At 52.8% G+C, this 12,034-nt stretch overlaps 1 protein-coding gene across 4 annotated transcripts; it reads right to left on the bottom strand.

Annotated features, from left to right (window-relative positions):
• Positions 1-253: 253 nt before the first annotated feature.
• LGALS12 (galectin 12) lies at positions 254-11,026 on the bottom strand. Of its 4 annotated transcripts, none has more exons than XM_025357196.1 (9): positions 10,554-11,026; positions 8,431-8,519; positions 8,081-8,294; positions 7,176-7,295; positions 6,565-6,603; positions 5,961-5,987; positions 5,227-5,315; positions 1,240-1,390; positions 254-714 (listed from the first exon to the last, which is right to left on the bottom strand). In XM_025357196.1, the coding sequence occupies exons 1-9, from the start codon at positions 10,620-10,622 to the stop codon at positions 568-570; spliced, it is 945 nt and encodes a 314-aa protein (XP_025212981.1). In that variant the 5' UTR covers positions 10,623-11,026; the 3' UTR covers positions 254-567. The 4 variants fall into 4 exon arrangements, with proteins under 4 accessions (XP_025212981.1, XP_025212980.1, XP_025212982.1 ...); XM_025357195.1 differs by having other exon boundaries at positions 8,081-8,297; XM_025357197.1 differs by lacking the exon at positions 5,961-5,987.
• Positions 11,027-12,034: the final 1,008 nt, after the last annotated feature.

The raw sequence follows: 12,034 nt of genomic DNA on the forward strand, positions 1-12,034 counted from the left end.
CCTGGGGCATATGAGATCAGGTGGGTCTGGTCCACAGCCACTGTTAGCCTTCTCAGTGGCTGAGACCAAGATAGGGTGGCAGCTGAGCTTCGGCCAAGAGGACAATGATGATGCCCTGGGGGTGGTGGAACAATGGCTAGGACAGACCCTGAATGTCTGGGGAGCAGAGCTGCCCCACTAACCTGGACCATTGTCTCTAGAATTGCTAGATGAGAATGCAACAAATAAATAATAAAGAACAAATGACCGCATCCTTTAAGCCATTGTATTTTGGAGTATCTTTGTTAGTCTACAAAACCTGCCTCTGTGAGTACACTTCAGGCCCTGAAGGCAGATGGAGCCAAATCCCAGGCTCCTGGTGGAGGAAGGTGCAGAGTCCGAGGACCCTTTGCACCCTTGTGCCTTCCCTCAGGCCCAGAGCTCCTGCAGACTCAGGCCCGTGAGCCCAGAAGTGAACCGGGCCTGATGTGGGGGTGTCAGGTGGACGGTTTAATGAGGGGAGGAGAGCTGGGCCCTGGGTGTGGGCTGACCTTCCTGTTTTCTGTCAGGGTTTCCCTGGAACCCTCCTCAGGAGTGGACACAGTAGAGCTGGACACTTCCACTGATCCGGAGCTCCCGCAGCTGCTCCAGGGCCTGCTGGTTCACGCTGGTGGCCCCCAGTCCCTGCCCATTGAGCGCCAGCTTCAGCCCTCCCTCCTGGCACAGGAGCAGCACCTGGGAAAGCAGGAATGAGGAGGTTGCAGCTTCCAGCCAGACTTTCCCTTGTCTGCCTGATGCTCTCCCCAGGGAGACCCTCCTCCTCTCAGAGGACACAAAGATTGGACCCAGGGGGCAGCCAGTACAGTGCTGGAAAAGAACAGGACGGGGGCCTGGCTTGTCACCAGTCCACTGTGGCCTTTGACAAGGATCTTCCCAGCCCTGGGCCTCAGTTTCACCACCTGTAACTGGGACTGCTTCCTTAGAGGAGTGGTTCTGCGTGTCGGCATCATTAGGGGAGCTTTTTACTAAAGCTGATGTTGGGTCCCCACCTGCACCAATTGAGTTTCTGGCCATGGGATCCCTGGCATCAGAGTGGAGCATTGAGGACCGCTGTACAGACATTCGCTGTGCTCTGCTGGCTCGGGCCTCCCACCCCATAACATCTGCCCTGTACACCCGCCCCAGAGTCTCCCAGGTCATTATGGGACTTCAACTCTGTGCTCCAGCCTGAAGGGATGTAACCACTTGGCTCTGACCCACCTCAAAGAATCTCTGGGGGTAAAAGAGGAAGGGGGCTGAGATCAGCTTCTTCTGCCCCCAGGGGGATATCCAGGCCAGAGTTCTGTCTGTGAAGGAAGCCCTGAGTGACACAGGAGCACGGGAAGCCTGGTCCCTCAGGCTCAGAGTGAAACTGCAGGAAGCAGGAGGAGGGAGAAGGGATCAGCGCCCGTTGCCCGCAGGCTGCCGCTCAGCCCGCAGGGGAAGGGTGGAGGTGGGGGAGTGGATGGAAGATTGAGCTGCTTCAGCCTCCAGAAACAAGCACTGAGGGCCTATGACAGCCTCACGGCTGGATGCTCAGAACAGTGGAAAGAACATGAGTTCTAGATGAACTTGAGATTGACTTCAGGGTTGCCATCTACTGACTACAGGAGGATGGGGGTGGGAGGGAAATGTGTGAAAATTGCCTAGCCAGAGCCTCAGTTTCTCCTTCTCAAAATGGGGGTGATTATGATGATGATAGCCGCAGCTAACATTTATTGAATGCTTAGTGCCAGGTATTGTCTTAAATATTGTCTTAAATGTTTTCCAAATAGCATAGTGGTTAGAGTCAGGCAGCCCAGGTTCAACCCTGGCTCTGCTACTTTCTAGTCCTGTGACCTTGGGCAAGACCCTTAATCTCTCTGCCTCAGCTTCCTCATCCGTAATGTGGAGATAACTGCACTGTACCTGCCTGTGGCATTGTCATAAGAATTAAACAAATTAATACATAAAAAAATGCTTATGGAGAACAGCACCTGGTATGTAATAAGCATTCAGATGATACCTGTTTAAAAATATTACTATATAGTACAATCTCTACCTCACAGAGCCACAAAAAGGAACAAAGGAGATAATGTATGTGAAAACTAGTGATTCCTAGCACACAGTAGGTGTTTTACAGAAGCTAGTTTGCCTTTCCTTAATCCTCACAAATTCTGTGCTGTGAGTTTGTCAGCCCGTTTAAGTGATGAGAACAAGAAGTTAAATGACTTCTGTTATGAGTAATAGTCGTACAGCCTCAGGTTAGGATGTGAACTAGGATTCATGACCCCAGATTTGGGGGTGGGGAGATCCGGTACCTGCCTCTCAAATAGGGCAACCAGATTATTATTATTTTTCTTTATTTTAGTTTTTTGAGATGGAGTCTTGCTCTGTCACCCAGGCTGGAGTGCAGCGGCACGATCTCGGCTCACTGCAACCTCCCCCTCTCGGGTTCAAGTGATTCTCCTGCCTCAGCCTCCCGAGTAGCGGGGATTATAGGTGTGCGCACCACCACGCCCAGCTAATTTTTGTATTTTTAATAGAGACGGGGTTTCATTATGTTGGCCAGGATGGTCTTGATCTCTTGACCTCGTGATCCACCCACCTCAGCCTCCCAAAGTGCTGGGATTACAGGTGTGAGCCACTGCGCCTGGCCCAGATTATTTTTATCTCTTGGGAACTTCCAAAGTCTCCTTCTTTGAAGCACTATGCCGGAGAAGGCTGCATCCCGACAAGATGCAGAGAGCAGGTAAGGTAGGGGAAAAGGCCGCCCTGGACAGACCTTTCAGGGACTACTGGTAGATCCTCACAGGAGGAGGTCCCGTAAGTTTCCAGCTTTGGGAAGGAGGTGGCCAGGGCTCAATTTTGGAAAGAAGCTTGGAAGGCAGGAACCCTGGAGAGTGGACTGCGTGGAGCCTCCAGCCCCACTATGGCTCCCCCTACCCTGTCCTGCCAGACAACGCTTTATCTTCCCCTGGCCTGCGAATTCCTGGTGAGGAGGCCTCAGTGTCTCCCTACTTCACCTCCATGCAGCTCAGCTCACCAGATCACCGGATAATCATGAATCACTAGATGCCCACGAGATCACTGAATAATCACAAATCACCAGATGCCCAGTGAAGCTCTGCTGAAGCTCTTTGAGGCTGCAGTCATACACTCTCACTCAGTGAGGAGGAGGGAAGGGATGAGGTGGAGAAAGAGGGATAGATTTTCACTGCAGATGAATCCTGTGCTCTCCATCTCTTACTCCCTCTGCCCCATTCAAGCCATCACAAAATAGCAGCAGCTGCATTCTTTGCAGCCTCGCTAAGTACCAGGTGCTGTGCTAAATCTTCATGTTGGTGGATCTCAGCTGAACTGGTATATAGGAATGTTTTGTCTGGTCCATAGTATTCTTCAACTGTAATACAATATTCAAAAATTGAGAGAGTTTGTAGAAAAGACGGCTTCTATTTTCGCTTTAAAAATAGTCAGAAGATCTGGCATGACTGGGTGTATGGAAATACTCCTTCCCCTTCACCACCTTCCCAACTGGGTTCCTCACTATTTGTGAGACTTGTCTGGCTTCTGAGGACACATGCATTCATGGCCCTTGGGAAAGGGCAGTTACTTGCTGACTATGTCACTAGTAACCTTGTGACTTTGAGCTACGATATGAACCGGGTCTCATGCCTCCAAGTTTTGTGGGAAGAAGTGTTGGTTCCATCACTGAGTACTTTTCATTTTCCCTAGCAGGCTGGAATTATCGTTCGCCTTTTTCTGGAAGGGAAGCTCAGACTCAGAGAGGTTTAGTGACTGGCCCACGACTGCCCCGTTTATAAGAGACAAAACCAGGAATACAACTCAGCCGTGCCTGTCTTTGGAGGCTCAGGCCGCTGAGTGCTGAGCTTCATGCCTGCCCGGGAATTCACAGGCATGATTGACAGTGTGCAGGGTAAGGGTTTAGTGAGGTCAGTGGCTTAAATATAAAAACAAAATTGAGTAAGAAGGCCAGGCACGGTGGCTCACACCTGTAATCCACATCATTTCACTCCAGCCTTGGGGACAAGAGCGAGACTTTGTCTCAAAAAAAAAAAAAAAAAAAAAAAAAAATTGAGCAAGGAGAACACAGGGTGCTTCCCTTCCTCCGCCCTCCCCTGCCTGTGCTGAGATGATTGCAATAGCACCCACATTTCCGGAGCACTTACCACGCGCCAGGTACTATTCTAAGCACCACCCCTAAAGGTGGCATTGTTATCAACCCCACTGTATTTATTTATTTATTTTTTTTTTTGAGAAGGAGTCTCGCTTTCTCACCCAGGCTGGAGTGCAGTGGTGTGATCTCGGCTCACTGCAACCTCTGCCTCCTGGGTTCAAGCGATTCTCTTGCCTCAGCCTCCCAAGTAGCTGGGATTACAGGCGTGCACCACCACGCCTGGCTAATTTTTGTATTTTTAGTAGAGATGGGGTTTCACCATGTTGGTCAGGCTGGTCTCAAACTCCTGGCCTCATGATCCGCCCACCTCGGCCTCCCAAAGTACTGGGATTATAGGCATGAGCCACCACGCCCGGTCTATCATCTCCTTGTTACAGACAGGGAAACAGAGGCACGGAGAGGAAAAGTATCTGCCCTAAGGTTGCACAGGTAGTAGGTGTCCTGAGCACATGCCAACCCCGGGATTTGGGCCCAGAGAAGTCATAAACTCTAATGCATTTCCTCGAGGCAGGCTGGCCAGTGGCTCTTGTCTAACTGGATTGCAGCCACAGGTCTGGGTTTGAACGCACCATGTAGGAGAAGTTTGGTAGTGTCCACTTAGTCACTGTGTCCCTCCAAGTCCTGGCTTCCAAATACCAGTCCTCTTCTCTGGGGCAGTCTGGCTGTATCTTTTGAAGCACACATTGTGTTACCATGGGAAGCTACATGTTTGCTCTGGGCCTCAGCCTGCATCTACAAAGGGCCTCTCCTGGGGCCCCTTTCCTAGGACCTGGGACAAGAGGCTAGGCCTGACTACATGTACCAGCAGGAATGATGCTCCCCGCACTGGGGCTGTTGGTCCCAGTCCCAGCCTGACCTTCATAAGCTCTGCCAAATTGGGCCACTTCTCCTTTCTGCTCCTCTGTTACCTCATCTGTAAAATGGGGATTAAATGGTGGGGCTAGGAGATTAAAAGAGATGATGTTTTATAGAGCACATGACTGTCACAGAGAGGCTGCTCCCTCCCCTCCACTTACATGCTGGATACTTACTGCTTCGGCTCTTGCAAGACCAGTGCCCGCACTATGATGACCTGCCCGGGCCAGAGACCCTGGGGAAGAGCATGTGAGCAGGGCACCTCCTGAAGGAACGAGGGAGGTATTGAGAAGTTGACTCCCAGGGGGTGTTGGGGAGAACCACCCACCCCTGGGGGCCAGGGGAGCACCCGGGCAGGCATGTTCTGCCCAGACCTGCAGCCAGGAGGCGCTGCTTATTTGTTTAGCACCTGGCCTCCTGTACTCTGTTCCTGCCGAACACTTTCCCTGGCCCCTCCAGGCAGAGCTTGGCCTCTCTGTGTCCCGACCACCATGTCCTTCTCCCTTCACTGCATCCTGAACTGTAATGACCATCTAGTGGTCTGTCCCCCACCAGCTTGTGAGCAACTGGATGGCTGGGACCAGCTTGTTCCTCTATCCTAGAGCCTGGCACTGGGCCTGGCACAGCGAAGTATCAAGTAACGATGTTCAGAATAAGTGGAGAAAAGGTAAAATGAAGCTGGAGCTTCAGCCTGAAGCTGCCCAGCCCTCCCACAGCCCGCAGCTTGCTATAAAGGAAGGGGAAATCCTGGGGCTGAGGGCGTAAACTTCCTGGCCTACCCACAGCTTGCAGTTTTCTGTAAAGGAAGGGGAAATCCTGGGGCTGGGGATTTCCCACCAGGAGGAGCTCATTAGCTGCTTACCCAGACTGCGCCCCCAGCCCTGATGGAGCAGGAGGGAGGTTCACTCACCAGCCTGGGGCTCATCAGCAGGAAAGGCTGTCAGGGAAAGAAAGAGAGGACACAAGGCCATGCGGTGTTTGCTCAGGAAAAGGGAACCTCTTGTTATTCTGACAAATTGGGAATCTTTGGGGTTTGTCTCTCTCACAGTAGCAGGTGAGTTATTGGAGCCCCAGTGGGATCCTCTGGACTTCAGAGGTTCACCAACTCTGGAATAATAGGGAAGAATGGGGTAGAGGATCTGTCATCCACACCCTGTGTGGCCTTGAGCAGTACACGGGCCTCATCTCCTCTTCTGTCCTGCTAGGCCAACCCCAGCCACCTCGCAGGGGTGGTTTGAGAAATGAGCGTTTCAACTAAGGCCTCTCCTGCTAGGAATATAGGGTCTTGCCCCCTCTGCATGCAGCGCATCCCCATTCATCTTCCCAAGCTGGGCCTGGAGAGGGGCTGGGAGAGGCAAATCCAGGCCCTCCAGAGACTGAAGCAGAGCCAGCTGTGTCCATGGCAACCATAGCAGTGAGGGAAGGGGCAGCTGGGTCTTGTGTAATGGGAGCAGCCGTACAGAAGGGCGGATCAGCTGGTGTGGCTGCTCAGACCTTGCTCACAAGAGACTCACGTGTCCAGCTGGGTACTCTCTGCTGCCCTCCACGAATGGCTGTTCAGAAAGAGAGAAAAGAATCAGCAGCATTTAGGACCACTGCAGTCCCCTACCTATGCCTGGGAGATGGGCAGAGCCCTGGCTTTGGCCTTTAGAGCTCCTCATGTTCCCATTCAGCTGGTCAGTGGTGGCTTCTTGCTGGCATTTTGAACATCCCAATTCCTAGGCCCCACCTTGTACTTACCAAATCAGAATCTCTGGTGACAAGCCCCAGAAATCTGGGCTTTCATAAGCCCATCAGGTGGGAATGATAAAGCCAGCTGCCGCCTGTTTCAGCCCCAGTGTGCCAAATCATTCCTGGCCATTGCTTCTCAGTGTTAACCAGACCCACACTGGGTGCAGGCTCCTGCCTGTGGCTCCTGGGCCCTCTTTCTGCCATCACCTTCTCTTCCCCCTCAGCCCGCTCACACCTGAAACCTCAGTGGACTCCCTCCCCCTTGGCTATTACTGGTGCACAGGGCCTCCTCCCTCTCTCAGTCTAGGGTGGAGGAAGGGGTCCCAGGCCTGTCCAGGAGTCAGGGGAAATTAGACACTGCCACTGCCCAGGCCTTGGTCCCAAGGAAACTTACATTGATGTTCAGGAATCCAACAGCCTCTACCAGAATGTCACCAAATATGCCCAGCGTGTCCACATGAGACAGTGGGAGCCGGTAGCGGAAGTGGAGAAAGTGCTGTCCATTCACACTCACCTGGAGAGACAGACAGAGGCTGGCTCATCAGCAGCTAATGTTCATTGAGTTCATAACAACGTCCCAGGCATTGCCAAGCACTTTTCCCTCAATTTTCCTCACTTAACTTCATACCAACTCTATGAGGTAGGTACATTTTACAGAGCCTTGGGTGGCTTAAGTAATCTTCCAAAGGTTGCAGAGGTGGTCTGGAGATAAAGGCACCTTCAACGCTCCCTCTACCCCGATAGAGGCCCCTCATTGCGCTTTCTCAGCAGCCCAAAGAATCATCTTCACTCCATTTACGTGAGGAAACTGAGGCCCAAGAGGCTCCCCTCCCACCAGCTGCCTTGTTTCCTGGAGAAATCTGAAGATCCCATCATGTTTCTGGCAGGAGCTCACATTAGAGGTCAAAACCTTGAGGTCGAGTTCTCTCTCCCTCTTCCCTGCCACTGTGGCTGTAAGATGGGGATAATGAAGGTACCTACCTAATGGGGTTATTGTGAGGATTCAATGAGCAGATACCTTTAAAGGGCTTAGAACAGTTCCTGGTATACAGCAGGTGCTCTCTAAGTGCTTGTCATGACTATGACAGCAGTGCCCTCTTTGGAGCCAGGCACTGTAGAGCTTTCTTGCTGCCATGTAGGCCCAGGGCAGCCTGGAACTGAGCATGGCAGCTTCTTGGTCCTCTTGGTACTTGACCACTACCAATGACACTCAACACCGCATCGTGGGGAGTCTGGGAAGGGAAGGAAGGGTGCAAGGACACAAATTCTAGACCACCCAATGCCCATCCCTTCCTTCACCTTCACTTCCTCATTCCCAAAGAGAAAGAGGATGAGGAAGCTGGAGCCTTTCTGCAGGGCCAGGTGGGGCCACCGGGCCTCCCTTTGCCAGCGTCCACCATGCAGAGTGTTGCAGATGACGTGGGGCTTGGTGGTATGGAAACGAGGGTTGAAGTGGAAGGCGATATCTGGCCGGGGACACAGGCTGCAGCCACACTGGAAGTCCACCTGAAACCTACTGGGAGGTGAGCCCCTCGAAGTGCAGTTCTGATCAGAGACCCACAGAGATCCCGGAGGCAGCGAGGAGCCCTCCAGCTCGATGCCTCTAGGACTGAGCTCCAGCACCCCCTGGGTCACCTCCCCCACCTTACCTGTGTGCATCTAGAGGGACCACTCCTTGCAGCATCACCCTCTTGCCTGCATGCAGGCCTCCAAAAATTGTCGTGACATAAGGAACCACCTGAACAAGAAGAGAAACCCATCCATGCAGGGTTGGAGAAAGGGCTTAGGAACCTCTATGTCAGGGGAGTGGGAGGAAAGGAGCAGAATAAAACTCAACTTTTCCTCCCCAAACAGAAAATTCCTTAGAGGTAAAAATCAGTATTCACTGAAATATTTTCTTCCACCTAATCCCCTTTCCTGGACCTTCATACAGCAAAGCCACATTACACCAGAGAAGTCAAATTCAGCTCCCTTGCCAAATTCAGCACCAGCCAGCTGCCTTTCTCCAGCTCCTAGGGCACAACAGGCTGCAGTGACCCCAGGGACGCTTGCCATCCACTAGATGCCACCCTGGTCCCCAGAAGCCTGGTACTGGGACTTTCTGAGGACTGTTTAGTGGCTGGAGACTAGGAACTGGGAAGCAAGAAGAATGGACAAGTTAGGAACTGACAGCTAACTCTGAAATGGACCCCTGGAGAGACGCTTAACAATGGCCTTCCCAGGCTCACCTTTCCCCAAGTAGAAGTTTCCTGGGCTGGGCTCTGTGGCTTATGCCTGTAATCTCAGCACTCTAGGAGGCTGAGGCAGGCAGATCAACTTGAGATCAGGAGTTCGAGACCAGCCTGGCCAACATGGTGAAACCATCTCTACTAAAAATGCAAAAATTAGCTGGGAGTGGTGGCGGACCCCTGTAATCCCAGCTACTCAGGAGGCTGAGGCAGGAGAATTTCTTGAGCCTGGGAGGCAGAGGTTGCAGTGAGCTGAGATCATGCATGCCACTGTACTCCAGGCTGGGCGAAAAAGCAAGACTCAGTCTCAAAAAAAAAAAAAAAAAAAAAAAAAAAGAAGAAGAAGTTACCCGGCCTTCCTAAAATACATTACACACTTTTACAACCTCCTGCCTTTTCTGGGCTGTTCCTCCTGTCTCTTTTCACCCTGACTCTTTTTCTAAGCATCATTCACTTGGGTTCCTGGATTATTCCTTTCTTCCCCGGAGCTCCCGGGGCATTTTGCTCATGTGGCTGGCTTGGCCCTTGGCTTAGAGGGTCTGGTTGGCTGTTTCCCCTAGGAGTTTATAAGCCCTTCAAAACTGAAGCCTTATCTTTCCCTCCTGTAGGCTCAGTGCCTCGCCTGGCGCCGTGAGGGCTCTGCATCGATGTGTTCGGAATGAGTGTGAGCAGGACGGCAGGTACACACCAGTGGTATCACAAGATAGGCCTTCCTATGTTGCTCTCTAACTCCCAGCAACCTTTAGGAACCCAAACCACCTAGAAAAACCTGAAACCCACCAGGACGGCCCTCCAGGTGGGAGCTCGCAGCCTCTAAAGCGAGGAGCTGCCGTAACCTGGGCAGCTGCTTCTGCCCATTCCTCAGGCACCTGAGAAGCATGAGGGGGAGGCTTGGGATGCCAGCCTGGCAAGCTCAGCTGGTTCAGCAGTTGATCACTTCCCATTCCCAGGCTTCCTCCAGGCTTGTAATTAACTGAGAGGATGCAGCTCTCATGGGAGGGGAGGGCCAAGTAAGGGAAAGTGATAATTAATGCTCATTAGTAGAGAGTGTCTGCTGGGAATTCAGCCTCCTGTAAATCATTGCCTGGCTTCAGAAAACCTCCTGGGCACTGACTGAGCAAGAGAAGGAAGAGAGAAACCCCCCGCAACCCCCATCCCTGAGTGGAAATTCCCACCCGACCGTTCCTTCCAAGCTGGGGATGAGACTCTCCTTACTAAGTAATCAGCATCTCCCCAACAATCCTACCCACACCCTCATCCTCCTAGCATCCTTTACAGTAGGGGCAGAGCACTGCGGCTCCAGGCTTCACCACTTTCAAAATGCAGCGACCCTGGAAGCCTAGCAGTCATTTACACCCAAGTGGAAATTAGCAGTCAGCCACTTCGCTTAGCTCAGGAGGGCCTTCCAGAACCCAGGGCAGGTGCTTGGGAGAAGCAGAGCCAAAGACTGAGGTCCTCTCCACCCCACCACCCAGGAGTCTGGGCCCAGTTGGAAGGGAAGAGCCCAGAGACCGAGGAGGTTCCACATTAGAGTGACAACTCACCGGGTGGAAGACAGGCGGTTGCAGAATGAAGCTGTCGGGAATTGGGTCCAGTTTTTCTCCAGGTGACATGAGGGTGGGGCAACTCCAGCTGTAGATCCTTGTTCCAGGAGCCCTGCCCCCACTGGGCTGACTCACCTGTCCCAGGTCCTAAATGCCTGGAGCAGCTCTCCCAGCTATTAGTCTCACCTGTGCCCTGCAGGGTCTTAATGCTGTCCGGAGCAGCCCTGGGAGGGCAGCGGGTGACCTCCAGGCTCCACACCAGCCCCACTCCCAGCGGTATAAGGTAGAGCTCTGACGGGGGCGGGGGCGGGGGCTGTGGGCAGAACTCCGTGTCCGGGGGAGGAAGACTGGCATTAACCAACTAACCACCCACTCCGGGTCTGCAGCACGCGGCCAGAGGGAAGCCAGACGCTGGCTCCTGTGGGGTCAGTGAGGGTTTGTGGTTTCCAGCTCGAGACCTCATTGGGTCAGAGGAAGGGGAGGTGGTATGTGTGTTTAGGTTCCAGAAACAGCCCCACCCCCAGCTCCCTGGACAGCCTTGGGTGACTTCCCATTCCTTCCTCCCTTCACCACAAAGGGTTTTATCTCTTTCCCTCAATTTCTTTCTTTTCTTTTTCTTTTTTGAGATGGAGTCTTGCTCTGTTGCCAGGCTGCAGTGCAGTGGCGCAATCTCGGCTCACTGCAACCTCTGCCTCCTGGGTTCAAGCGATTCTCCTACCTCATCCTCCCTGTGACTACAGGTGTGCACCACCACGCCCAGCTAATTTTTGTATTTTTAGTAAAGACTGAGTTTCACCATGTTGGCCAGGATGGTCACAATCTCCCGACCTCGTGGTCTGCCTGCCTTGGCCTCCCAAAGTGCTGGGATTACAGGTGTGAGCCACCGCGCCCGGCCCTCTTCCCCCCATTTTCTTGTCCCTTCCCCCACTCTTCTTCCTTTTCCAAGTTTTACAGCCCCCTGAGGCTCCATGTCAGCGTCAGCCTGAAATGCTGGGGCCCAGCTGGGCTCACAAGAAAGTAGAATGAGGGAAGGGGAAAAAAACAGAATCCCTTAAGCTCGGAAAGGGCAGCACAAGAAGCACAGAACTGCACAGGAAGGAGACTTGAGACTTGAATAATTCTTCAGCCTCTCGTCTAATGTGCTGTGTGCCCTTGGAAAAGTCACTTCCCATCTCTGGGCCATCCTTTGTTCATCCGTACATGGAGAAAGCGACCATAGCAGCATGTCCCACAGGGAGGCCTGTGTCTGGGGGTGGGCCCAAATATCTGCATTTTACTAGAGTCCTTCCAGTTCTGGTTCAAATCCCAATAAGGCTTTCCCTTTAAAAAGAAGCACAACCTCTCAACTTTATCCTGAGTGAGGAGGTCCGGGATCTGACCCATAGCGTCAGACTTGGCAGCAGGGAATTCCTGCACTGGGCCCAGGCTGGGCAAAGGCTCAAGCACATGGGGTGCTGAGGGCAGAGGATGGGGGGAGAGTG

Source organism: Theropithecus gelada, chromosome 14, assembly GCF_003255815.1.
Source record: "Theropithecus gelada isolate Dixy chromosome 14, Tgel_1.0, whole genome shotgun sequence".
Taxonomy (NCBI): Eukaryota; Metazoa; Chordata; class Mammalia; order Primates; family Cercopithecidae; genus Theropithecus; species Theropithecus gelada.